This window comes from Musca domestica, unplaced genomic scaffold (genome assembly GCF_030504385.1).
Source record: "Musca domestica strain aabys unplaced genomic scaffold, Musca_domestica.polishedcontigs.V.1.1 15, whole genome shotgun sequence".
Classification (NCBI taxonomy): Eukaryota; Metazoa; Arthropoda; class Insecta; order Diptera; family Muscidae; genus Musca; species Musca domestica.
This window is the reverse complement of record NW_026712207.1, coordinates 5,004,347-5,032,050: the sequence shown is the minus strand read 5'-3', so window position 1 is coordinate 5,032,050 and position 27,704 is coordinate 5,004,347. Positions and strand designations below refer to the sequence as shown.

Genomic DNA, 27,704 nt, shown 5'->3' with positions numbered 1-27,704 from the left:
AAAAAATATTTTTTCTAGGATTTTAAGACTAACTGTCCTTGATTTACAAAAAATGTTTTTTTCAAGGATCTCCAGATTTAAAAACCAAAAATATTTTTTCAAGGATATCCTGGATCCCTAAAATATATTTTCTCACTAATTTTAAAAAATATTCTTTTCAAGGATTTTGAGACTTCACTTTTTAAGACTTTTTTTAAAATCAAAGAAAACCTTGAAAAATATTTTTTAATCTAGGACTGAAAAATATATTTCAGGATTTGCTTTGATTTAAAAAAATTATCAGGGATCCCTGGTTAAAAAATAATCTCAAGGATATTCTGGATAAAAGATATTTTCTCAATTACTTAAAAAAATTCTGTCAAGGATTTTAAGACTAGCAGTCCAAGAATAAGAAATATTTTTTTGGGATTTTTCAGTCTAGCAGTCCTTGAAATTTTAAGACCAACTGCCCTTGATTTGCAAAAAAAAAATATTTTTTTAAGGATCTCCAGGTTTAAAAAAATATTTTCACGAGAATATCCTGGATTCGTAAAGATTTTTTTTTTTTTTCAAAAATTTAAAAAAATATGTTTTTCAAGGTTTTTTTAGACTACCAGTGCTTGATTTAAAAAAAAATAAGGTTCTCTAGGCTTAAAAAAATATTTCCTCAATAATTTTAAAATAATATTTTTTCACGGATTTTAAAACTAACAGTCCTGGGTTTAAAAATAAAACATTTTTAAGGCTAGAAGTACTCGATTTAAACAAAAAAATTAAGAATTTCCAAACCTGAATTAAAAAAAACATTTAATACAAGTTACCCAATTGAACCATTTCGAAACCAACTTTCTTTGGACTAACCCAAGTGGGGAGGATTTATGTTTTCTTTTATAGACAAGTAATAACCTTTATCGTCCATCCGCTTGAACTTATTTATAACAACATTTAAAAATTCGTTAGTATTTTCATATTTTGGAGGGGAATTGTTTTTTTTCTTTCGGAACGGTAAGAGAGAGGATTTTTGAGTGGGGTGAGGAGGGGTTCCTCTTACATTTTTTTCTGGGGGTATGTACGTTATTTCTGTTACTGTTGCTGTTGGTGGTTTCGTGGTTCAATATGGTTGTTCACCTTTGATGTGCCTGTAAAATGTTGGCGCCTCTGGAAACGGAGGACTGTATGTGGTGGGTGCCAGTGGTTCGATTGCATTAATTACCGCCGCCGCTGCTGCCGTCGTCGAACGCCCATCGCCGACATTGTTGGCGCCGCTCAAGCTCAGACCGTAGTCAGCCATATGTTATCATTTGAGTATTGTCGTCAGACCCGTATTCATTAGACGATTACCCACAACGAGCGAATTCAAATTACTGCCACCCACCCCGACACCGACGCCAACACCCAGAGCCCCAAAACCACTGCCCGCTCCCACACCCATGCCATGCGAATGACTGGCCGTTAAAGAGGCTGCTGTTGCTATATTCAGATGGTTGCCATTGATGAGACTGTTGCTGCCACCGCTGTTGCTGTTGTTGCTTAGACTGAGGCTATTGTGGTTCAAACTACTGCCCGTTTGGAGGGCACTATTCAAGCCGCCAACAACACCGCCGACACCGCTGCCACCGCCGCCGACGCCACTGCTCGAGTTGTTGGTTAGACCGCTCGACATATTGGTGCTGGAACTAACCGCCGACTGGAGATTGTGTAGGGTGGCAGCATTAATGGCTGCCGCCGCAGCACTCGATGTTGTTCCAGCTGTTGTACCGACGCCACTTGAATGCATTGAATGTGCCCCACTGCTGCCAGCGATGGCGTTGCTCTCATATTAGAAGCCACCACCGGACGATGATGGTCATGCGTAATGGGGATATGAGCTCAGATGGGGAGCAACGTGGGAGGGTGTTACATGACCCATCGAATGGGGTTGATACAAATTCGAGTGATTACCCCAGTTACCCCAGGAGGCGGCCGACGGGAAGATGGAAGCTAAAAATAGATGGAGATGGAGAGACGAAATTAGTAAATGACAAAGTTATAATGAAAAAAATATTGAAAATATTCGAAATAAAAATAAGGATAGGATTTGAAAGGCTACAAACATGCATGACGTTTTGAAAAAATATTTAAATATAAAAACGCGCACAAGGACTATTCGATGAAATTGATTTTTTAAGATTTCTTTAAAGAGTACAAATATGTCATCGAGAATTTCTTGATTTTTTTTTTTTTTTTTGAAATTTTTAATTTTATTTAATTAACAATTTTTAAGGATTTCATTTGAAAAATAAAGAGCCACAAAAGGGAGTTTCTTAGAGCAAATAGGATAGTAGTTTTTAAGGACTCAAGGTCAATTAAAAGCGAATTTCTAAGAATATTTTTCGAGTACAAAAAGGAGTATTTTTATAGACTCAAGGATCATTGAAAATGTAATTTTAAGAATATTTTTTTTAAAAAAATATTTTTTTAAATGGGTTAGAGAAAAATACTATCGATATTTTCTCAAGGATATCCTGGGTTCTTGAAAGATATTTTCTCAAAAATTTAATTTTTTTTAAAGACTAGCAGTCCTAAATTGAAAATTATTTCTCAGGATTTTCTTTGATTTAAAAAAAAATATTTTATCAAGGATCTCCTGGTTAAAAGAAATATTTTCTTAAGGATATCCTGGATAAAAGATATTTTCTCAATTACTTAATTTTTTTAAGGATTTTAAGACTTGCAGTCCTAGATTAAAAAAAAAATAATTTTTAGGGATTTTCAATCCTGGCAATTCCTTGTCCTTCTTCCTAGTCGTCCTTGATTTACAAAAAAATATTTTTTCAAGGATCTCCTGGATTCTTAAAAGATATTTAATTTAAAAAACGTATTTTTTCAAGGATTTTAAGACTAACGGTCCTTGATTTAGAATAAAATAAAATTTCAAGGATCTCCTGGTTTAAAAACAAAAAATATTTTCTCTAGGATATCCTGGATTCTTAAAAGATATTTAATTAAAAAAATATTTTTCAGGATTTTCAGACTAACAGTCCTGGCATTTTTAAGACTATCTGTCTTTAATACAAAAAAACGTATTTTATCAAGGATCCCCTGTTTAAAAAAATATATCGATTTTTTAAGAAAATATGTTTGAAACCAAAATATGTGAATTTTTAAGAATATTTTTCAGGGACATTTAAGGACCGTCGTATTTAAAAAAAATCATGGCTTAAATAATCAAAAAAAAAAAAAAAAACATGTATTATTTAAATGTTTTCCAAGGACCCAATGATCAATAACAAACTGGATTTTTAAAGAATAAATATTATTTAAAGTACCAGGTTAAGCCAGGTGGGTTTTTAAGTGACATACGGATCAAAAAAGTCTATTTTCCAGAATATAAATTCAATAACTATTAGGGCAGTAGAATTTGATTTCAGGATATTTTGAAGGACAAACAGACAAAAAACTATGGAAAATTGCTTAAGGATTTTTCAAGATTTTTTTTTTTCAGGACCAAAAGTAGATTTTGATGATTTTTTTCTAGACCTAACAGAACAAGCAGCGTATATTTTTTAGAGGGTTTGTCCAGAACTTACATATTAAAAATATTGAGTTTATAATGCATTTTTTTCAAAATAAGTTTGTTCTAGACCGAACAGACGAATGACCCAGATTATTTAAGAATTTGTTAATAGATTGATAATTTAGAAGGTTCTACATTTTTGAAGGACTTTTAGGATGTTCAATGTTTTAAGAATTAGTTTTAAGGACTCAGAAATTTATATTAAGGATTTGATTGGAATGACATTAAAGCCTAAACATATTACGATTTTGTTCGAAGAACTGGATTTTGTAAAAGAACCTTTTTTGTGTGGAATCTTAAAGGACCCCTGAAACTGACAATTACCATATTTTTAATAGATAGATTGTAGATCCATAACACCGATAATTATGCATTTAAGGACCTCTTTGAAGGACTCTATCTTCTAAAAATTTAGAATTTTGTAAAGAATTTTATTAAAAAACCCTGAACACCAAGCACTCCGGATTGAATAAATTTATGAATTTTCTTAGAATTTTTAAACCAAAAATTATGGATTTTTTAAAGAAATTTTAAAGGATATTTTAAACAATTTTTTTAAGGACCTTCAGCAGCTTTCATTATGAGTTTTCTAAGAAAAATCTTGAAGTTTAACCATTTTTTAAGAACTTTTAATACCAAAATTTTATGATTTTTTTAAATAATTTTTTAACGAACAAGCTTGGATCCTTTAGGGACTTCTTGTAAAAAGCCTCAAAGGGTACTTAAAAACGACAAATTCTTCATTTTTAATCAATTTTTAAAGGTCCATTGGAAAATTCTGCAAATCCTTTAAGAATTTGGATTTTCTTTACAAATCCTGAATTTTTTAAAGGAGTATCCCAGGACTCTCAACACCTTAATCAAGGAGTTAATTTAAATTTTTGACGTAGAAAATTTGAAACAAATAATCCTGGATTCTTTAATAACGTTCTTAATGAATTTCTGAAGATTTTTTTGAGGGACATTAAGAATTTTCGAAGAGAAGTCCTTAAATTTATTTGAATGACCTTTGAGACCAGTAGTCAGCGAATTAAAAATAATATTGGAACGATTTTTTAAATATTTTTTAAAGGATCCATACCACCAACCCCAAATTCAGGTGTGAAGATGGAATATATCGGTCCACTCTATCTGGTACTCTCCACACAAAGGGTTAACATTTTGAATATACATGAAGCTCATAAAACGCAAAATTTACAAGCGATTCCATTTAGACTTGACATATATCTATATTTCTATCAACAGAAGATCGGTTATAAATATCATAAAGATCGGATCATTACTTCTGGTACTTCCCCCACAAAGGGTCAACATTTTCAATAACCAAAACGATCCTAAAATACAAAATTAACATCTGGTTCTCTTCATATTTCACATATTCCATTATTTCTACTAACAGTAGATCTGCAGTGAAGATGGTATATATTGGTCCACTCCTTCTTGCACCTTTCCGACAAAGGGTGAACATTTTGGCATAATTCAAACTCGAATAAAATACGAAATAAGCATTCGCTTCTGTTCAAATTTCGCACATTCCAATATTTCTTCCAACACAAGATCTGGTGTACCGATGGTAGATTTCGACCCACCCATTCTGATACCTCTCCCCCCCACAAAGGGTCACAATTTTCAAGGAGCCTTTGAAACCGGAAATTATGACCTTTTTCATAACGAAGTAATCGTGAAATATTTTTGAAGGAGCTTTAGAATCAACCTCCGTTGATTATAATTTGTGAAAGTCCTTTGGAGGAAACCATTGTGGATTTTCTTAGACGAAACTGTTGAGGATTTGAAAGATTCACCTGGACTTTTTGAATGATTTTCTTAAGAACCTATCAAAGCAATTTTGAAGAGAAGCAATGAGAGAAGAGAAGCAGTGAAACTAAGGACGTTTTAACGAATTGATATTTTTTTAATTTTTAAAGCTCTAATCATGTTCCTTACTTCAAATGTTTAAAGGGTCTCCTAATGCCTAGAATCATGTACAATTTTATATTTTACGTGAAGGACAGTTGAGGCCAGCAATTGTGGATATTTTTTAACGCAATTATTCTTTTTTTTTGTCAATATTAGGGAATTTTTTCAAAGAACTTTAGAACTAAATTTCAAAATATCTAATATTTCTTTATTTATTTAAAGGACTTAGACTTGCAATGGTGAATTTTCATGTAAAATTTAAAAAAGGTTTCAACGAATTTATATACGGAATTTAAAATGTATTTAGGTTTTTATTTTTTGTGAGGTCAATATTAGTGAAGATTTTACAATTTTTTTAAAGAAATTAAGAACCAAGTTTGAGGCTAAAAATTGTGGGAATCTTTGTAGAGATTAGCTATCCAAGTTTTTCAAAATATAAATGAAACATATTTCAACGAATTTGCGAACGACATTTAAAAAATATAGCCATGTTCCATATTACGAAGTGTTTACAGGTATCCTTAATCCTTATAACCTTTGGGAAGGACCTTTAAAGCCAATAATCGTGGATTTTCGTATATTTTTTATTTTTTCAATTTCTTTAAGACTTTTTTTCCTGGTTCATGCTAATGACCTTTAAGGCCAACATTTACGGATATTCGGTTTGTAGATTTTCCGATTTAAAATTTTTTTGAAGGAACTTTAAGAACTAGCCATTTAGTCATCTTGCATATTTAAGTTGTTGAAAAGTTGAAAGGCATTCTTTTAGAACATGTTTTTAATTTTATGAAGGACTTCTTTTCCAATATATTTTTTAATTTTTATATAATTTCTGAAGGATATTTAAGTTTTTTTTAAGGAATCCTGATTCTTTTCACAATTTTTTTAAGAGCTTCATGAAATTTCCAACCCTTTTTGTTTGAACATCCTTAAAATTGATTTTTTTAATAATAATTTTGAAGGACCTTCCAGGTCAGTAGTTGTGATTTTAATTGAATTTTTTAAAGGATTTTTAAGGCCATCAATTCTTTTAACGATTTCTTGTTTGTGACAAGACATTAAGACAAGACATTGTGGATTTTGTTGTCCATTGTTTTAGGGTATATTTTTTGGATGACCTTAAAAATTCTAAACAAAAATTTCATTGAAAATCACAACTACTATCCTGCAAGGTTTTTCAAAATTATAACTAAAAATTAATTTTTAAATGTGTTTAAAATGCACAGGGTTGGCAAATTCATGAATTTTGTTTTTACATCTCATTAAAAAATTCACGAAAACTCAAAGAAAAATTAAAAAAAAAATAGCGAAATTGTTCTAAATATTCTTCAAAATTTTTTTCTGAAAATTTATTAAAGAAAATTATAATATGACTAAAAATGTTAAAAAATTCTTTTTTACAATTTTATAATTTTTTTTTTCTATTTTTTTTTTTTATGAATAACTTTTAATACCAATATCTAACAATTTTTCTGTTACCAAAACCCGTTTTCATTCCGCTCCAAATAATCCCCTAAGAATTATTGCGCTTACTTCCCCATGTCTCCACAACGTCTGCCGGAACCCAATCATCCAATAAATTAGCTAATTAGTAGCCAATTCAATCACTCAAACAATACACCCCCATAATTCAAAACCAAACTCTGTTTGTTTATATTTCAAGATTTGGAATTCACGTTTTAGACTTTTTTTTGAAATGTTAGTTGATCGAACAACGATCGAAACGATATCAAAAAAAAAAAAATGGCTCATAAATCTAGCCATAAATTATAACCAGTTTATGGTGCGCGAATGGCACAATAAAACCGCACAAAACAGAGACACAAGGTAGCTATAAAACATAAATACGATTAACTATTTATTTTTATATTAGCATAAATGATTTTGAAATTTTCGATTCGATTTTAAAGGCATCATTGTTTGAATATGATCTAATAAGATGGGTGGCAAATTTTGGGAAAAAATTAAGACAATGTTGGAAAATGACAAGAAGCTGTAAATCAAAATTTAAAGTTAAAAAAAATATGTTTGAATTTATTAATTGATGGATGATGGGAATCTATGGCTGTAAATCAAAATTTAAATTTAAAAATAAATTTTGATTTTAATAACATCAATTTGGATTGATGATGGAAATCTAAGGCCAGACCAGAAGCTGTAAATCAAAATTTAAAAATAAATTTTGAATTTATTTAATTCAATTTGGATTGATGATGGGAATCTAAGACACTTCGCAATGTCTAAGGTGGATTTCAGGGAATTTTTGGAATAAATTTTTCCACAAGATTTTTTTTTCAGAATTTCAAATAATATTTTCAAATGCAATCTTACACAGCCGAGGAATTTTTGAGAATATTTCTTAAGGTCAAACTGCTCAATTGTTATGAACTTATCCCGATTTATGAATAATTATTAAATTTCATTATTTAATGAAAATGTGATTTTTTGAGATTTTATTGTCAAGACTGAGAATTTATTGTCGAAGCAGAGTTGAGGTTTTGAAATAATTTTCAAGGAATCTGAGATCCTCGGAAATCGATTTTAATGGTTTCATAAAAGAAAATACTTTGAAATAAATGCTAGTTCTCAATGGCACACAATAATAATAATTGACAAACATTAAAGCATACTTTTAGGCCCCTTACAGTTAGAGCTTCAATAGAGCAATAAGGGAATTTTCAATTTTTATTGTGGTAAATTTATATTTACAGGGTGAGACGAAAAAATTGCAACCAACCAACAAACAGTCGGAGAGCGACCATCGGCGTCGTATTAATCGACCATAGCATCACAATAAATGCCGAAAATTATCAATAAAAAAATATAAAAAAAAAATATAATAAAAAAAATTCAGACTGATGTCATTTCTAAGCCACTCGTCCGACAGCTGTTAAAATTATTCCAGTGATAGTTCATTATATTGTTTACCAACGTACAAAAGCATTTTGGTGAAATATTTCCAGAAAAAAAGTTATTCGTGATGGAATTCAAGCGTGATATGATGTGATTTCTTTATATTTGTCTGGAAACCCGCAGGTGGCTATCGTTAGAGCACTCCAGCATTTAAATGTGAAAAAATCGTTTGTGACTCATACCATCGCTCGTTACAGTGATACCGGGTAGCATAGCCCGACGTCAAGGAAGTGGACGGAAGAAAACAGCAACATCAGCAGAAATGGCTCGAAAAATAAAAGAAGCGACTTGATCGAAACCCACGTCGCTGTGGCCGCAAAATGGCTCGTGAGCTGAACATATCACAATATTCCATTCGGCAAATATTGAAAAATTAGCTTGGCGTAAAGCCATTGAAATTCCAAAAAGTGCATGAACCTACACCCCGAACAGAAAGAAAATAGACTCAAAAGAGCTAAAGAGTTGCATCGCTTGGCCGAAAGTGGTGAACAGCCGAATTTGGTTTTCTCCGATGAGAAAACATTCGTTGTCTAGCAGTTTGTAAACAAACAAAATTATCGCGTTTACTTGCCAAACAGGTCAGCTGAAAATATGCACCTTCGGTAGGTTGGCCACCAGAACTCAAGCGCCGGCCATGGTGATGGTGTGGGCCGCCATATCAGCCGATAGTCGCTCTCCGCTCGTATTAATCGACTGTGGTATCAGAATAAATGTCAAATATTATCGCGAAAAAAAATTCTGGAGGGTATATTAAAGCCTTGGGCACGCAAATGACCTTCGACATTCCAACAGGACTCAGCACCATTGCACTCAGCACGCGCCACCACAGAAATGGTTACAAAATGAGGTTCCTCGCTTCATTTCCAGCGCACAATGGCCACCAAAATCTCTGGATACCAATCCGTTGGACTTTTGTGTCTGGAGTATTTTGGAAAGCAAGGGTGGCACTAAAAAATAACAAAGTGTCGATCACCTCAAGCAAGTGCTTCGCCGGGAATGGGCCAAAACACCGCAGAGCAACATTCGGACAGCGTGTGACGGTCTCATTGGCCGTTTGAAGGCCATAATTTGTGCTGAAGGTTACCAGTTCGAACAAATCTAAACTTATTCTAAAATTTGATGCTATTTCCGACATTTTTTGCTTTCATTTAATAAAATTTAAAAAAAAAGTCTAAAAATGTTGGCATTTGATTTTGTTGCAGTTTTTATCTCACCCTGTATATATATATTGTTCTCATCTTACCTGATGACGATGTCATTCCATGATGCGGACTCATAAACGAGCTCAATTTGGCGCTATGATGATATGGTGTCATAAATAAATCACTTTGATATTTATAGGTGGGATCGCTGGCCGCCGGCTGGGTGGCGGCGGCAAGTCCTTGAAAATCAAATTTATAGGCATAACGTTTGCCATGGACCTTGGTCATAATATTTTTGTCGTAATAGTATCTGAAAGGGAAAGAGAAAGAAAAAATACAATTAAAATCTCAACACATTACAAGATAATACATCAAATCAACATCTCCCCAGGGAGGGAAGAGGGAAATTGAGACCCCCCCTCCCCTCTCGACACTTTGTCTTTATTGTTTACACTTCCCACACTTTACACCAAACACATTTCGCAACCATTATTCTAAATTCTATGGTCGACAGCCACTGTTTGTTTGTTGGCAAATAAAAATGAAATGTTTGCCAGGGCCAAGAAAATCAAATGTCTGTCATTTTAAATAAAGAAAAACAAAACTTCCTTGGTACCTCCCCCCAGCCCGGGCATAAAACAACCCAGACATCTTTAACTTATTCTGCAAAAGTTCTCATCTCCTCAAATCATTCCCCTCCCCCAAAATTCTCCACCTCATTCATCACTTTTAATACAACTCTACGTTTGCTATGGCCATTCGTGTAATGCAATTAAATCAGACCATAAATCTTAAATAAATATACGGCCAGTGTCCTTCTTTTGTGTCCGAAATCCAACAGTGAGCGTAACCTTTGTGGTAAATTAGGGAGGATTTTCCAGGGGTTTCATTGTGTCATGCATTAATTTCAGCCCCATACTTAAAACATGAAACTGAATTTGGAATAAAAATTAAATAGTGCTCACTTTATGACCTTAGCCTTCAGCAAAAGCATAATTAGCGTCAGATTATAATTATGGCTTGGATGGATTTGGAAGAAGCGAAAAAAAAACAAAACTCCCTTTTCACAAATCATTCATAGAGGTTATGGTTATTAAAAGTTGCTTAAATTACTGCTGACGGACACTTCATGGCTAGGAAATAAGAGAGTGACTTTAATAAGGTTTAAGTAAACGGAAACAATGTCAGAAAAAAACATTCAAGATCTTCTAGTGTCCATAGCGAAGCTACAGGTCTCCTAAGGTCCATAAAAGACCTGAAAGACGTCTAATGTCCTTAGAAAATCTGGAGGTATTTTAGTGCCTTTAGAAAAGCTAAAGGTATTCTAGTGTCCTAAGAAGAGCTGAAGGTCTTCTAGTTTCCTCTGGTGTCCTTAGAAGACCTGGAGGTCTGCTAGATTCCTCAGAATACCAAGAGGTCTTCTAGTGTTTTTAGAAGACCTGGAGGTACCCTAATGTCCTCAGAAGACCTGAAGGTTTTCTAGTGTCCTTAGAAGACTTTGAGAATCGTTAAAAGATCTTGAGGTGTTCAAAAGTCCTTTGAAAACTAAGAAATCTTCTAGTGACTTTAGAAGGCCTGGAGGTCTCCTAGGGTCCTTTAAAAGCCTGGAGGTCTCTTAGGGTCATTTGAAGACCTGGAGGACTACTAATATCCATAAAAGACCTGGAGGTCTTCTGGTGTCCTTAGAAAGCCTGGAGGTCTTCTAGTGTCCTTAGAAGACCTGGAGATCTTCTAGTGTCATTAAGAGACCTGGAGGTCTTTTAGCGTCCTTCAAAGACCTGGGGGTCTTCTAGTGTCCTTAGAAGACGTAAATGTTTTCGGTTGTCCTTAAAGGACCTGGAGGCCTTCTTGTCTCCCTTGAAGACCTGGAGGTCTTCAAGTGGCCTTAGAAGACCTGTAGGTGTTCTAGTGTCCTTAAAAGACCTGGAGGTCTTCTAGTGTCCTTAGAAGACCTGGAGGTCTTCTAGTGTCCTTAGAAGACCTGGAGATCTTCTAGTGTCCTTAGAAGACCTGGAGGTCTTCTAGTGTCCTTAGAAGACCTGGAGACCTTCTAGTGTCATTAAGAGACCTGGAGGTCTTTTAGCGTCCTTCAAAGACCTGGGGGTCTTCTATTGTCCTTAGAAGACGTAAATGTTTTGGGGTGTCCTTAAAGGACCTGGAGACCTTCTTGTTTCCCTTGAAGACCTGGAGGTCTTCTAGTGGCCTTAGAAGACCTGGAGGTTTTTAAGTGTCCTTGAGAGACCTGGAGGTCTTCTAGTGTCCTCAGAAGACCTGGAGGTCTTCTAGTGTCTTCAGAAGAACTGGAGGTCTTCTAGTGTCCTTAGAAGACCTGGAAGTCTTCTAGTGTCATAAGAAGACCAGGAGGCCTTCTAGTGTCCTGAGAAGACCTCAAGGTATTCTAGTGTCCTTGGAAGACAAGGTCTTCTAGTATCCTTGGAAGATTTGGAGGTCTTTGGAGGGAGACCTGGAGGTCCTCTAGTGTCCTTAGAAGAGCTGGAGGTTTTCTAGTGTCCTGAAAAGAGGTCTTCTAGTGTATATACGAGACTTGGAGGTCTTTTAGCATCCTTCAAAGACTTGGGGGTCTTTTAGTATCCTTTAAAGACCCAGAGGTCTTTAAGTGTCCTTGGAAGACATGGAGGTCTAGCAGTGTCCTTAGAAGACCTAGAGGTCTTCTAGTGTCCTTAGAAGAAATGTAGGTCTACTAGTGTCCTAAGAAGAGCTGAAGGTCTTCTAGAGTGCTTAGAAGACTTTAACTATCCTTGGAAGACCTTGAGGTCTTTCAATGTCCTGTGAAGATCTGAAGGTCTCCTTGGGTCCTTTGCAGACCTGGAGGTCTTGTAGTGTCCTTAGGAGACCTGGAGTCTCCTTTTAGAGTCCTTAAAAGACCTGGAAGTGTTCTTCTGGGAATAAAAGTCCATGTGGACTTATTTTTTTCATAGAGGTATCCTTATGACCTTTAGACATTTTTGAAAATTGGCTGATCCTTAAAAAATGAAAATATATTCTTAAATAGTCAGTGTTTATTAGTCTTTGAAAAAAATTATGCATTTAAAATATTTGTCTGCTTTTCCCTAAAAGAAATTCCTTAGAAAAAACAGGAATCCTCAACATTTTCTCCCATTTACCTTCCCCTTTCCCTTCAGTGATTGTCTGTCATTTGCACTCGTCCTTGTAACCTGTTAAAAGTCTCTCTTTTTTTTGTCAATTTGACAACATCTTTGTCAATACGCAAATAAGCCAAATTGTCAAATTGAACAGAGGCTTATCCTTGTTCTTGTTGTTATCTTCTTATTTGCTTATATCCTTTGCAAAAAAAAAAAAAACAATTCCAAGACACATTCACGAAAAGGATACCAATCAACCATGTAAATTGCCATCGGCCAAAAGGGGCGACGACGCGACGAGGAGATGCCAATTTTTGTTTGAAGTTGTTGCCTCGGTGAAATATTTTAACAACACTTGCCAAATTACGGTGTTAATGCAATTTACTTTGGAAGAAAAACGAAGAGGAATGATTTAAATGGTATGAGGGGAGGAAGAGTTGGTGAGATCAAAGGAATTGTTATCCTGTTGTTGTTTGTGGGGAATTTAAGATATAAAAGCATTGCTCTTTTAGCAACCCCTCCTCCCACACACTCAATCCTTTTTCAGTATTGACAGCAGCATCTTCATCGTCATCGGCATCATCGGCAGCAACACCAAACATAAATCCTTTAATGCTTCATTTACTTTTATTTTGGTCCTTGTTTGTATTTGTATTGGGTGGGCAAACATGCATGAATCTCCACATAGGACATATGTGTTATTTGGATGATTGGTGTTGATGGTGTTGATGATGATGGACACTTGTATGTGTCAAATAAATAGCTTTCTTTAATCCTTTTTTTCTCTCTCCCTCCCTCTCTCCCCTCATACTCAAAGTGCTGCTGTAGAAATCTGTTGAGTTTGGATGCCGTTTTGAGGTTATGTTTACCAATTGTTTCCCATTTACAAAGGACTATTCTGCCTTTGCCATTCATTTACCCAATGGGGAAGACAATCACTGGCTGATTGCCTCGGATTGATGATGTCAATGACGATGATGATGCTGATGTATTTGTTTGTTGTTTTGATTTCCAAAAAAAGGGTTTTTATTTTCGTATTTCTGCTACTGATTGAATGTGTAAATAGCCAGGGATAGTATTGGCAAATAGTGCTGAAAGCAATCCTTATTTTTGTAGTGGACAGCCGAGAGGATTTGGGACATGTTTCATATTTTGAAGGATAAGATTTTAAGAAAAGCCAATTTTCTTGAATTTTAATCCTTTGTTGTTTAAAGAAAAAAAACTTCACGGAAAACTCTCTCATATTATCCTAAAAAGACCAGAAGTGCAACCAGGACATAGAGAATAGTAGACTTTAGGGCATACTATAGAGAAACGGAGGCAAGGTCTTCTACAGAGAAAGGAGATCCCAAGACCCCTGACCCAAGCTCTAATATGTACAATGGGAGACCTCAAGTTCTAATATGGACAATGTCTTTTATAGACAATAGAAGACCTCCAGGTCTTCTTTAGACAATAGAAGACCTCCAGGTCTTCTGTAGACAATGGGAGACCTTCAGGTCTTCTATAAACAGTAGGACACCCATAAACAGTAGGACACCTCCAGGTCTTCCATAGACAATAGGAGACCTCCAGGTCTTCTATAGGCAATAGGAGACCTCCAGGTCTTCTATAGGCAATAGGAGACCTCCAGGTCTTCTATAGGCAATAGGAGACCTCCAGGTCTTCTATAGGCAATAGAAGACCTCCAGGTCTTCTATAGACAATAGGAGAACTCCAGGTCTTCTATAGGCAATAGGAGTCATCCAGGTCTTCTATAGGCAATAGAAGACCACCAGATCTTCCATAGAAAATAGAAGATCTCCAGTTCTTCCATAGACAATAGAAGACCTCCAGGTATTCTATATACAATAAAAGACCACCAGGTCTTCTACAGACAAAAGCAGACCACCAGGTCTTCTGCAGACAAAAGCAGACCACTAGGTCTTCTATAGAAAATAAAAGACCTCAAGGTCTTCTATAGGCAATAGAAGACCTCCAGGTCTTCTAAGGACACTTGAAAACCTCCAGGTCTTCTAAGGACAGTCTTCTATTGACAGTAGAAGACCTTCAGGTCTTCTAAGGACAGTAGAAGACCTCCAGATCTTCTAAGGACAGTAGAAGACCTCCAGATCTTCTAAGGACAGTAGAAAACCTGCATTTCTTCTAAGGATAGTAGGAGTCCTCTATTTCTTCTAAGAACAGTAGGAGTCCTCCATTTCTTCTAAAGACCGTAGAAGACCATCAGGTCTTCTAAGGACAGTCGAAGACCACCAGGTCTTCTAAGGACAGTAGAAGACCTCCCGGTATTCTAAGGACAGTAGAAGACATCCTGGTCTTCTAAGGACAATAAAAGACATCCAAGTGTTTTATAGACAATAGAAGACCTCCAGGTCTTCTATAGACAATAGAAGACCTCCAGGTCTTCTATAGACAATAGAAGACCTCCAGGTCTTCTATGGCCAATAGGAGACCTCCAGCTCTCCTATGGCCAATGGGAGACCTCCAGCTCTCCTATGGCCAATGGGAGACCTCCAGCTCTCCTATGGCCAATGGGAGACCTCCAGCTCTCCTATGGCCAATGGGAGACCTCCAGCTCTCCTATGGCCAATAGGGGACCTCCAGCTCTCCTATGGCCAATGGGAGACCTCCAGCTCTCCTATGGCCAATAGGGGACCTCCAGCTCTCCTATGGCCAATAGGAGACCTCCAGCTCTCCTATGGCCAATAGGAGACCTCCAGCTCTCCTATGGCCAATAGGAGACCTCCAGCTCTCCTATGGCCAATAGGAGACCTCCAGCTCTCCTATGGCCAATAGGAGACCTCCAGCTCTCCTATGGCCAATAGGAGACCTCCAGCTCTCCTATGGCCAATAGGAGACCTCCAGCTCTCCTATGGCCAATAGGAGACCTCCAGCTCTCCTATGGCCAATAGGAGACCTCCAGCTCTCCTATGGCCAATAGGAGACCTCCAGCTCTCCTATGGCCAATTGAAGACCTCCAGATCTCCTATGGCCAATAGGAGACCTCCAGCTCTCCTATGGCCAATATGAGACCTCCAGCTCTCCTATGGCCAATAGGAGACCTTAAGCTCTCCTATGGCCAATAGGAGACCTCCAGCTCTCCTATGGGCAATAGGAGACCTCCAGCTCTCCTATGGCCAATTGAAGACCTCCAGATCTCCTATGGACAATAGAAGACCTCCAGCTCTCCTATGAATAGGCTTTATAAGATTTTCGAAGTGATTTTTTTTAAATACATTTTGTCTGCTTGAATTTCGTATTGCCACACTCCCATCCCTGCAGGCATGTGCATGAAATATGACTTTCCTTAATCTACATCAATATTTTTGCAAGAATATACAACTAATTCATTATCCTCCAAAGGAAACTGCGGTAGTTTTGTGATTGGCATAACAAGTGTATGCAACGGCCAACTGAACCCTCCTTTGCCCCTGCCTCTGTTTTTCCGCTTCATTTTCATTAGCTGCAATAGTTCAGCAGGTCATCAAGGGAGATGTGACCTAACGATAAAAATCGTAGCACATGTTAAAGGCCAAATAATTGAATCGATTGATTAGTCGTCTGCATCATTGATTGATTATTATCTTGGCGAAGTAAAAGAGGAAAATTCTGAGATTTTTTATGGGAAAAATCAAAGAAAATTGCCCAAAAATTGAGAAGGCTGGCAAAAAAAAAATCAGAAAATCATTTTCGATTTAAAGATTGGCCAAATGTTGTGACTTTAATGCCAACTTTTTTGGATAGGAAAGCTGTGGCCATCAGACATCATGTGTCACATGGCATGAGGGGTAGAGAGGGGTGGGGGAGAATGTTTGTTTTCCTCACTGGCCTAATGATAACAAATGTTCTGCCCTGCCTCACAACATGTGTGTGGAAGGTTGGATGGTTGAATAAGAGAAAGGTTGGCCGTTTTGTTTTTTTGGGGTGGCAGCTTCTTTTGTATTGCCGTATAGAAATCGAATTAAGCCCACTGCTGAGTTTACTCCTGGCGCTACTGCCTTTGGAATTAGAATTGAAATTGTAATAAAATTGGAAATGTAATGAAATTTGCCAGAAATAATGTCAAACGACGGAGAATAATAATGCGACCATAAATGACAATTTGAGCCGAGAAGAGAAATTGTGTTTGTTTAGGGGTTAGGAGGGGGGTCAAATGATGTTTACTTAAACATGATTGTAATTGATTTGTACAATATTTTGCAGCAGCAATGTTCACCACCCACTGTGCCAACTCAACACTCAATTAATATTTAAATTGAAATAAGTTTTGGAAAAAATTCGTTCTTTGTATTTTTTCCACAGCCATAAAAAATACAATGCGGAACCTTTAACGGCCAACACTTTCTTTGGAAATTTGATTTTTTTTTCCTTTTTGTTTTTGATATTTTTGGTTCGCTGTGTTGCATATCAGAACAAAAGTTCGCTGAAGTCTGATGGAGATGGAAATCATTGCAAAAAAACAACGGACGACCCTCAATGATGAATGGCACCGAAATATGGTCCTCGTGCCATGGCATGGTGAGGCATGGCAAAAAAAATGTCAGATGCAAGATTTTATTTCGTTAACGTCAGAGGTAGTAGGAACAGAAGCAGCAGTAGTAGTAGTGCGAGATGTTGGCGGTCACTTCCGGTCCAAATGAATGCCTGAATTGCCACAATTCACAAGAGCGAATGACAAACGAATACACTCACACACAGACACCATCACAACAAAAACAACAGCAGCAAATTAAAAGAGGAGCCAGCAAACATAATGGCCATTTTTATTATTCATTGCATTTACAGAACCCCCCTTACCCCTCTCCTTGTATTCCCAAGCTCTCTGGCTGCCATTGCAACTGCTGTTGGCTACTGGCTGCTACTGCACAACACAATAATGCGATGCTGCTGCTGTTCAATGAAATTGCCACGAATTTCATTTGACATCACAATTATTGTGTGACAGTCATTGTTTTCGATTCAATGGAAAATGAAAATAGAGGAAAATGGGAAAAATGAAAATTGCACAAAAAATCGCCATGGACATGCAGATAAAAAAGTTCTGCATTCTTTGTTTCGAAAGTAGCTGCAAAAATAGCATCGGGCATCAGCAAATTATTGCTAATTACCATTGACAATGACTTCGACCATGAATAGGTGCAGGGCCATTATGGCGATGGCGATTTTTTTTTTCGTTGTTGTTTGGAAATTTTTTTGATTGGCCAATTAAAAAAAAAAAAAAGAAAAACGCATTATTGGCTGGCATGTGAGGGAAGGGAGGAAAGAATAAATGGTTAATTCGGAGAAAATTATAGAGGATTTTCAAAAATGTTTTTTGTCATAGAAGTTATTTTTGAAATAACTTCTGGGGAGAATATCCCAGACAAAAAACAAGGAAGCTGATGAGGATTGGTGGCTCTTTCCGAAACCTAAGTATTCCCTGCCTTACCCCCTGGTATACATTATCATCATTCTCCACTAATAAACAAACGTTGTTTTTATAAAAACAAAAAAAAAGGATAAAGCCTGACCATTTTGCAACAACGAAATACTACGGTATCCCGAACAAACAAGCCAACACTGTTCTATTTTCAAAAAAAAAATTGAAGTGCTTTAAAAATTTTTTTTGAAGCCAATGATACTATACGACGCGGAAACGTCACAAAAAGAAAAACACTCAATCGGCTGGCATTTGAAGAAAGGACAGCGAATAAATGGTAAATTAGGAGCAAATTTTACAAAATTTTCCAAAAAATTTTTTTTTTCAAAAGCTTCAAAAAATTATTTTCAGGTCAACGCAGAAAAACAAAACTTCGAAAGTGGCTCACGGTGGAATTTTTATACCCTCGACCATACACATCATGGAGGGTATATTAAGTTCGTCATTCTGTTTTTAACTCATCGAAATAATAATTTTAAACCTAAAAGAGAATATATATTCTTCATCACCGTAAAATTCTAAGACAATTTAGCCCTGTCCCTCCGTCAACCCGTCTGTTGTAATCACGCTAGAGTCAAAACGAATTAAGATAGGATGCTAAAATTTTACATCATTTAGTCTTTTGTCTGCAGGCAGGTCAAGTTCGAGCATGGGCCATATCGGTCCACGATAGTCCGCGTATAGCCCTCATTTAACGGTACTTCCCGATATTCGGTATTTGTATGATTTTAGCCACACTTTTCAATGAAATTATTTCAAATTTCGTATTTGAAGTTCCTAATGGGCACTTCAACGTATGACGGAAATTTTTCTAAACAGATTCACGTCTTCGTATAGACCCCACATAACGATACGTCCCGATATTGGGTATTTTGATTATTTTAGCGACACCTGATTCTTTCAAATTTCGTATTTGAAGTTCGGAATCGTTACAACAGCCTTTGACAAAATTCGTATAGCCACCATATATAAGTTTTCATTTGGACGGATTTTTTTAATTTTTTGAAGTTTCTTCTGAATGGTGGAGGGTATAAAAAGTTCAGTCCAGCCGAACTTAGCTTGTTTATTTTCATGATTCATTGTATTGTCCATCCATTTTTTGGTGGCTTAAAGTTTGGTGTCGTTCTTCTAAAAGCTATTTTTATACCCTCCACCATACTATGGGGGGTACATTAATTTTGTCATTCCGTTTGTAACTTCTCGAAATAATCATGTCAGACCCAACAAAGTATATATATTCTTGATCAGCGTAAAATTCTAAGTCGATTTAGCGATGTCCGTCCGTCTGTCTGTTGTAATCACGCTATCTTTCGAACCAATTGAGATAGAAGGCTAAAATTTTGCACACATGTTTATTTTTCCAGTAGGCAGGTTAAGTTTGTAAATGGGCCATGTAGGTCCACGGTTTCATATAGCCCCCATATAACGGTACCTCCCGATATTCGGTATTTTAATGATTTTAACGACATTATTCACCGGAATTGTTTTAAATTTGGTACTTGAAGTTCAATATGGATACTACACCCTACGACAGAAAATTGTCTGTGCAGGTCCACGTCTCCATATAGCCCCCATTTAACGGTACCTCACAATATTCGGTATTTTGATGATTTTAGCAACATTATTCACCGGAATTGTTTCAAATTACTTATTTAGAGTTCGTAATAAGAACTACAGTCTGTGAGAGAAAATTGTGTATGCAGGTCCAGGTCTTCGTATAGGCCCCATATATCAGTACCTCCCTATATTCGATATTTTGACAATTTTAGGTATAACACTCATCGAAATAGTTTGAGTTTGTCGTATTTGAAGTTCGTAATGGATGCTACAGCCTATGAAAGAATATTGTCTATACTGGTCCAGGTCTTCGCACAGCTCCGATATAACGGTACCTCCCTATATTTTGATGATTTCAGCTACATTATTCACCGTTTATTTCAAGTTTCGAATTTGAATATGGTAATGACTTATGACAAGCAATACCTATGTAGGTCCACGTCGTATAGAATAACGGCATTATTCGTTCTTTTTTTTCAAATTTTAACAGAATTTTTAACGGATTTTATTTTTGGAAAATTTCCAAATTCGTTCCAAATGGTGGAGGGTATTCAAAGTTCGGAACTTACTGCTTTCTAACTTGTTTTTGACTAAAAGTGAAATTTAATGAGATATTTTTTCCTCTTTGGTGTCATCCATCTAAAATTAATTTTTCCTAAACTCATATCAGGTACGGCTTTAACCCTAAAATTAGTTTTTAATACTTATAAATTCCGTGCGTTAAGGTTAAATTCAGAGCTTCGTTGAATTCCATGAATTATGCTACAATTTTATGACGAATAATTTTGCAAAATATTTTGACTAGCTATGACCCGCCTAAAAGGCCGTTTTAATTTACATTTTGACAAAAAGGATCAAAAAGACCCATTTTATGAGTCAAAAGTCCTGATTTTGTTATTAGTAATACAAGCTCTCCCATTGGCAATGGGAGACCTCAAGCTCTCTTACGAAAAATAGGAGACCTTCGAGCTCTGTCGATTGAGTAGGATTTTTACGGCTTTAAAGTGAATTTTTCAGAATACATTTTGGCCGCAGACCTTGGACATTCCAACAGGACAGGACAGGACGCGCCACCCAAGAATGGTTATTAAATGAGGTCCCTCGCAGAGCAACATTCGGGCAGTGTGTGACGGTTTCATTGGCCATTTGAAGACCATAATTCGTGCCAAAGGTGACCAATTCGAAGAAATCTAAACTTATTCTAAAAGTTGATGCTATTTCCGACATTTTTTGCTTTCATTCAATAAAATTTAAAAAATAAAATGTAAACATTATGGCGTTTGACTTTGTTGCAGTTTTTTTTATTTCACCCTGTACATTTTTTAAGAGACAAAGAATTGAGGATTTTTAAAAAATTAAAAAAATATTTTTAATTTTTTTAAGTAATTTTTTCAAGGATCAACCATAATAGATTAAAAAAGAGCGAGATCCGCACATTTTTTTTTTTTTTTGAAATTTTTTTTTTCAGGAATCTACAGGCCAATCCTCAGGGATTTTTACAACATTTTTTTCCAAAACCTATTAATTTTAATTTTTTAAAAATATCTTTCACGGATCAAAAGCCCAAATATCTTTCACGGATCCCATTCAAGGACCAACCCATGTTGGTATTTAACAGATTTTTTTTTTTTTTAAATATTAATAATGTATTTGTTTTTTTAAGACTTTTATGTTCATGGATGTTTTAAAAAACATTTTTAAAAGAACTTCTAGGTGATTAACAATCGTTGATTTTTTTTATCAAAAAATTCCTTCAAGGATATCCAGGTCAGCAATCTTGAATATTTGCAATAAAATATATTTTTTGAAGGATTTTTTTAAATATTTATTCAATGACAAGAACACAACTTTTTTAGGGATTTTTTGATTATCAAATACACACCTCCAGAAACCTGTAGACCAATCCTCAGATATGTTTTGCAATATTTTCCAAAACCATCAATTTTGTTTTTTTTTTATAAATATTCTTTGCCCAATAAATGTGGATTGTTTTCAAGGATAAAAAAAGGGTTATTTTTAAACAAACAAATCCATATTTTTTAAAAGTAAAAATCCTTTTCAAGGACCATCAAAGGTTGGGTTTTTAACAATGTAATAATAATAATAATAATAATAATAATAATAATAATAATAATAATAATAATAATAATAATAATAATAATAATAATAATAATAATAATACTAATAATAATAATAATAATAATAATAATAATAATAATAATAATAATAATAATAATAATAATAATAATAATAATAACAATAATAATAATAATAATAATAATAATAATAAAATAATAATAATAATAATAATCTAAAATAATAATTTAAATTTCTTTTCTAATACTCTTATGTCACCAATCGCCTTTTCTAGGATTTTCAGGACATTTTTCAAATATTCAATGACAAGGACGCAAAAAAAACATTGGATGTTTTATGAATATATTTTTTAAGGACTTTCTGAACCTCAAACGTAAATTTTGTACAAAAATCTTTTGAAGGATTTTTTACAAAAAAAAAAAAAAAAAACTTTCCGACCATTATTATTGGTTATGAAATTTTTTAAAAATGTTTTTTTTAAGAAATTCTGGCGGTTTATTTAGAAACTGTTTTAAAAGATTTTCCTCTCCTTTTTACAAACGTTTTCGAAGGAATTTCCGAACTCCAAACGGAGATTTAGAAGAAATTTTTTTTTTCTAAAATCCTCAGGACCATCGAAAGGATCAAGATTTGACTAAAAGGACTTTTATACCAATAACCATGGATTTAAAGGACTATTCGACCATCGAACGTAGATTGTTCTGAAAATGTTTCTTAAAAAATTTTTATACCAAAATTCGATGATTTAAAAAATGTGCTTTGCAGACTATTTTGAAACCAAAACCAAAGAAGATTTTCATAATTTTTGAAATATTTTCATTAAAGGGATTTTGAATGTTGGTATGGCAATTTTTCCAAAAAAATAAAAAATAAATAAATAAAAAATAATAATAATAATACTACTTTAATAATCAACATTTACTTTTTAATAATTGTCATAGATTGTAGTTTGAATTTTTTAAAAATTTTCCAAATTTACTAGAAAATATTTTTCCAATTTCTTAGCAAAAAAGGGTCAAAGGTTTCCTTTCTTATATTTTTTTTTTAAATTTTGCATTCATTTACTCACCTCAATGCCCGACTCAATTTATCGTAGTTCATATTCGGCTTGGATTTCCTTTCACCCCAACGACGGGCAACCTCATCGGGATCGGTTAATTTGAATTCACCATTTGTACCCTCCCAGGTTATGCAGCCGGCATTGCTGGAATCTGAGAGTAGCTCCAATAGAAATTGCCATAATTGGATTTGACCAGAACCTGCAAGGAAAATAATATACAAAAACAAAATAAATACAAGGCAACGGAATTGGAAAGGATTTCAAGGAAAACCAGATATAAAAAAAATATTTACATGAACCCAAAGTAAAAATGTGTCCTAATTGTTCTGCCAATTTCAAGCATCAACAGACAAACTCTAATTGGGAAGATATCAAAAAATAGTCCTCAAAAGTTGGGAAAAAATACGACATCTGTTGCAACCCGAAATATTTTGACAACAAGTGTCACAATTTTCCTCTTAAGGCCCAAAGACCTCCCATGGTTCGATTTACGTTTTATTATTTATTTTTTTCCTCACTTTGATTTGCAAAGCGTGACAAAAGCCCTTTGGCTAAACAACAACAACAAAAACACCCGAAGAGAATTCGTTGAAATCCTTTAACTCTTCAAGAAATTAAAAACAACCGCAAATAATTCTCGACAACTTGATGAGGCCATTATTCGATTCGTTAGGCACTTCAAACAATCAGCGACGAACATCATAAATCGTTTAATCATTTGGCAATTAGGTATTGTTCTCTATCTCTCTGTGTGTGTGTGGTGGGGTGGAAGGGAAAGGGGATGAAGCCAAAGGCATTTAAGGGATGATTTGTTGTCTGTGTTACTTTTTTTTATTCCCTCAACACAAAGTGAGTCAGTCAGATAAGCAACAACAACAGCAACAATCAAGTAATGACTTTTCGGATGAGTGACTAGCAAACTCGATGGATGAATGAATGAATAAAGGAATGAATGAATGAATTGTGTTAATTGCAAATCACAACCGCTAAGTGAAGCTTTAAGTCTTACACTCTTCTTCTTCTTCTCCTTGTTTTTTGGTTAGCTTCGAGGTTGGGGGGTGTTGAGTTAAAAGGTTAGGCCTAGCCACACGTGTTCCTTGCTAATGGATGTTAATGTTGCATCCAGCGGCAATTTTCCATGCCATTTGAAAAATGAAAATTTTTAACCTTTTTCTTTGGCAGTTTTGCACACAAAACATGTTAATATGTGTTAGTATGTGTGTGTGTGTGTGCACGCCTAAATGCCTTATAATTGTTTTGGCCGTTTTGTTGCGACATCCTCTCGTCGCCGCCATCAGGTTTTTTGCCACCGTGGTCTCAGTGGTCTCCATTTAAATTTTTCACCAACACTTGCACTAATTTTGATTTCCGTCATTTTCCCGCTGCAGCTACTGCCGCAGCTGCGTCGTCTTTTATGGCAACGATAACAACTTTTCCTTTGACTTTCTGGCCAAAGCTGAGCGGATAGTAATTTTAATTTAACAAAAAACGCATGTCGTTGCTAATATTTTAATTACCAACATGCAATGTTTTCTATGTTTTTTTTTTCGCTCTCAGATCCTATGAAGCAAGAATGAGGTTTGAGTCCTTAAATAACAGTTTTTGTTTAGGAAGCTAATCAACCACTATTTTTTTAAATAATTAATATTTTTAATTATTTTATTTATATTTTATTTCAAGGATTTTCATGGATTGAAACGTGAATTTCAATCTATAAAAATCCTTGAAATAAAATATATATAAAAAAAAATAAATAAAATAACTAAAAATATGACAAAGAGGCAAAAAAACGTGGAATTTTTGCAGATATTTTTTAAGAAGCAATAAAATTGGACATTATGATAATATTTTTTTAAGGACCAAAAATCGTAGATTTCAGCTCAAATATATTTTCACAAAAAAAAAAAATATTTTTAAACAAATATTGAACTAGTGTGGATTTTTTTTTAATATTTTCTTAGAAATATAGAAAAGTGGAGGTTTTGGTTCAGCTTCTTTTCCAAAGCCCAAGAACTTCGAAATTTTGTAATATTTTTGCAAGGTCCAATAAACATGAATTTTTTATAATGCAGAATATTTTTAAGATAAAAGTAGACATTTTTTTGAAGAATATAAAATTTGAATATAATTTTCATAAAAAAAACTATTGTATGCAGGTATATAATTTATCCTGAGATCTATAGTGAAATTTGGTGTTGAATATTTCTTCTTTTGTCACCTTTCGGCTAAAATGATTATTTTATGTTATTTATTTATTTATTTTTTTATATTTATTTATTTATTTTATTGTTTTTTTTTTTTTTTTTTTTGAACAGTGTTGGCTTGTTTGTTCGGGATATCATAGTATTTTGTTGTTGTAAAAACGTTAGGCTTAATCCCTTTATTGTTGTTTTTATAAAAACAACATTTGTTTATTAGTGGAGAACGATGGTAATGTTTACCAGGGGGATGGCAGGGATTGCCTAGGTTTAGGAAAGAGCCATAAACCCTCTTCAGTTCCCTTGTTGTTTTTTTTTTTTTTTTTTTTTTTTTTTTTTGAGAAAATTGAGGCAATTATTTGTTTGATAAGCAGTAAAAATCTTCATTTCTTTTCTGTGGAGACTTTCAGTAAAATTTAATGAAGAATATTTTTGTCTTTGACGTCATCCTTCCAAAATGGTGCTTTGTTGGAGATTTTTGAATAAATTCAAATGAAGTATGGGATTAACACAATAGGTTTTAATAATTTAGGTATTTCTGGCGTTAAGGCAAGATTTAGACTTTTGACGTCTTCTAGGACCTATTGTAGAATTTGTAGAAATATTTTTTTAGAATATTTGAACTTATTACGATCCCGTTTAAAGGGACTTTACAACCATATTTTAGAAAAAAAAGGACCAAATAGCAACATACAGGGCAAGATGAAAAAATTACAACCAAATTCAGACTGTTGTCATTTCTAAGCCACTAGTCCGACAGCTGTTAAAATAATTCCAATGACAGTTCATTATATTGTTTACAAGCGTACAAAAGCATTTTGGTGAGAACTTTCCAGAAAAAAGTTATTTGTGATGGAACTCTAGCGTTGAAGTGTGATTTCTTTATATTTGGCTGGAAAACCACAAATGGGTATCGTTAGAACACTCCAGCATTTAAATGTGAATAAATCTTTTGTGTCTCGTACCATCGCTCGTTATAGTGATTCTGGGTAGGCTACCGGGTAGCCCGACGTCAAAGAACTGGACGGAAGAAAACAGCAACATCTGCAGAAATGGTTCGAAAAGTAAAGAAGCGACTTGATCGAAACCCACGTCGCAGTGGCCCAAAAGATGAGCTGAACATAACAATATTTCATTCGGCAAATATTAAAAAACTAGCTCGGGGTAAAGCCATTTCAATTCCAAAAAGTGCAAGAAGTTACACAGCACCAGAAAGAAAATAGACTTAAAAGAGCTAAAGAGTTGCTTCGCTTGGGCGAAAGTGGTGAACTGCCGATTTTGGTTTTCTCCAACTCCGATAAGAAAACATTCATTGTCCAGCAGTTTGTAAACAAACAAAATGATCGTGTTTACTTGCCAAAGAGGTCAGCTGAAAATGTGCACCTTCGGTTGGCCACCAAAACTCAAGCGCCGGCCATGGTAATGGTGTGGGCCGCCATAACAGCCGAAGGTCGCTCTCCGCTCGTATTAATCGGCCGTGGCATCAGAATAAATACCGAATATTATCGCGAAAATATTCTGGAGGATGTATTAAAGCCTATGACACGCAAACATTTTGGCCGCAGACCTTGGAAATTCCAACAGGACTCAGCACCATCTCACTCAGCACGCACCACCCAAGAATGTTTATAAAATGAGGTTCCTCGCTTCATTTCCAGCGCACAGTGCCCACCAAAAATTTCCGGATACCAATCCGTTGGACTATTGTGTCTGGAGTATTTTGAAAAGCAAGGTTGGCAGTAAAAAATACCAAAGTGTCGGTCACATCAAGCAAGCGCTTCGCTGGGAATGGGCCAAAATATCACAGAGCAAAATTCGGGCAGCGTGTGACGGTTTCATTGGCCGTTTAAAGGCCATAATTCGTGCCAAACTTATTCTAAAATTTGATGCTATTTCCGACATTTTTTGCTTTCATTCAATAAAATTTAACAAAAAATCCAAAAATTATGGCGTTTGATTTTGTTGCAGTTTTTTATCTCACCCCGCATATATGAATTCATGACGTTTACGTAAGACTTACACTCTTAACTTCTTTGAGAGGTTGCGACCGGATTTTAAGACATCATTTAGCCAGGTATTGAAAAAAAAAAGCTTTTGTTGACTTTACGGGCTTCGAGGAATCTCAATCTAAAAATGTAGAAGAGGGGGGGGGGGGAGGAAACTTGTCCTCTCTATTCAGGTTACTTAACAATTTAATCTTTTATAGCGCCGATATTTTTAGCTCTACTTACATTATTTGCTGGATTTTTCTTTTAATTATTAAAAAATCTAATATTAGTGGAACCGAGATTTGTTAAATCATGTTTTTTTCAAGGACAAACTGACCAATAATCATATTTTTAAACATTTTTTATTTCTCTCTTCCTAAAGCAGCACTAAAACAAGTGTGTGCATTGGAAGCAATGTAGTTGTTGTGGACAAAAAATCCATCACTACAAAAAACAAAACGTTGCTGTGAAAAAAGATCTGCCAATAGAACTTGAGTCGAACCTGGAGAGTTTCTAGTGTATAATTCGCATATGCTAATTTGCAATAAGTTCGAAATATATACTACTTTCCAGAGAACGGCCCTTGTAAGCCATCATCCACATCAAATATGCCTGATGAGCCGCTTAACCAACGGCGAAACGCGTCGCATAGTGGTGAGTGTGTGATAGTGTCTATCTGGCTTTCCTTTTCACTGCAAATTTCAGATCATTAAGCTCGTCTCGAAAGAGAAAACAAACACTTAAATCATAAAACATATGATCTTCGCCTTAACA

General features: G+C 34.9%; 2 protein-coding genes across 2 annotated transcripts in view; both read right to left on the bottom strand.

Annotated features, from left to right (window-relative positions):
- Positions 1-1,276: 1,276 nt before the first annotated feature.
- LOC105261722 (uncharacterized) lies at positions 1,277-1,756 on the bottom strand. The gene has a single exon (XM_011293541.2). It carries the CDS (start codon positions 1,754-1,756, stop codon positions 1,277-1,279), a length of 480 nt encoding a protein of 159 aa, XP_011291843.2.
- Positions 1,757-1,813: 57 nt separating this feature from the next.
- Positions 1,814-27,704, bottom strand: part of LOC101887735 (DNA-binding protein D-ETS-3) — a 59,151-nt gene continuing 33,260 nt past the window's right edge. Inside the window, exons 5-7 of the mRNA XM_059119570.1 lie at positions 22,754-22,943; positions 9,609-9,817; positions 1,814-1,959 (exon numbers count right to left, since the gene is read on the bottom strand). Of these exons, the coding sequence (XP_058975553.1) occupies positions 1,826-1,959; positions 9,609-9,817; positions 22,754-22,943 (533 nt within the window). The 3' untranslated portion in view covers positions 1,814-1,825. The remainder of the gene's footprint in view (positions 1,960-9,608; positions 9,818-22,753; positions 22,944-27,704) is intronic.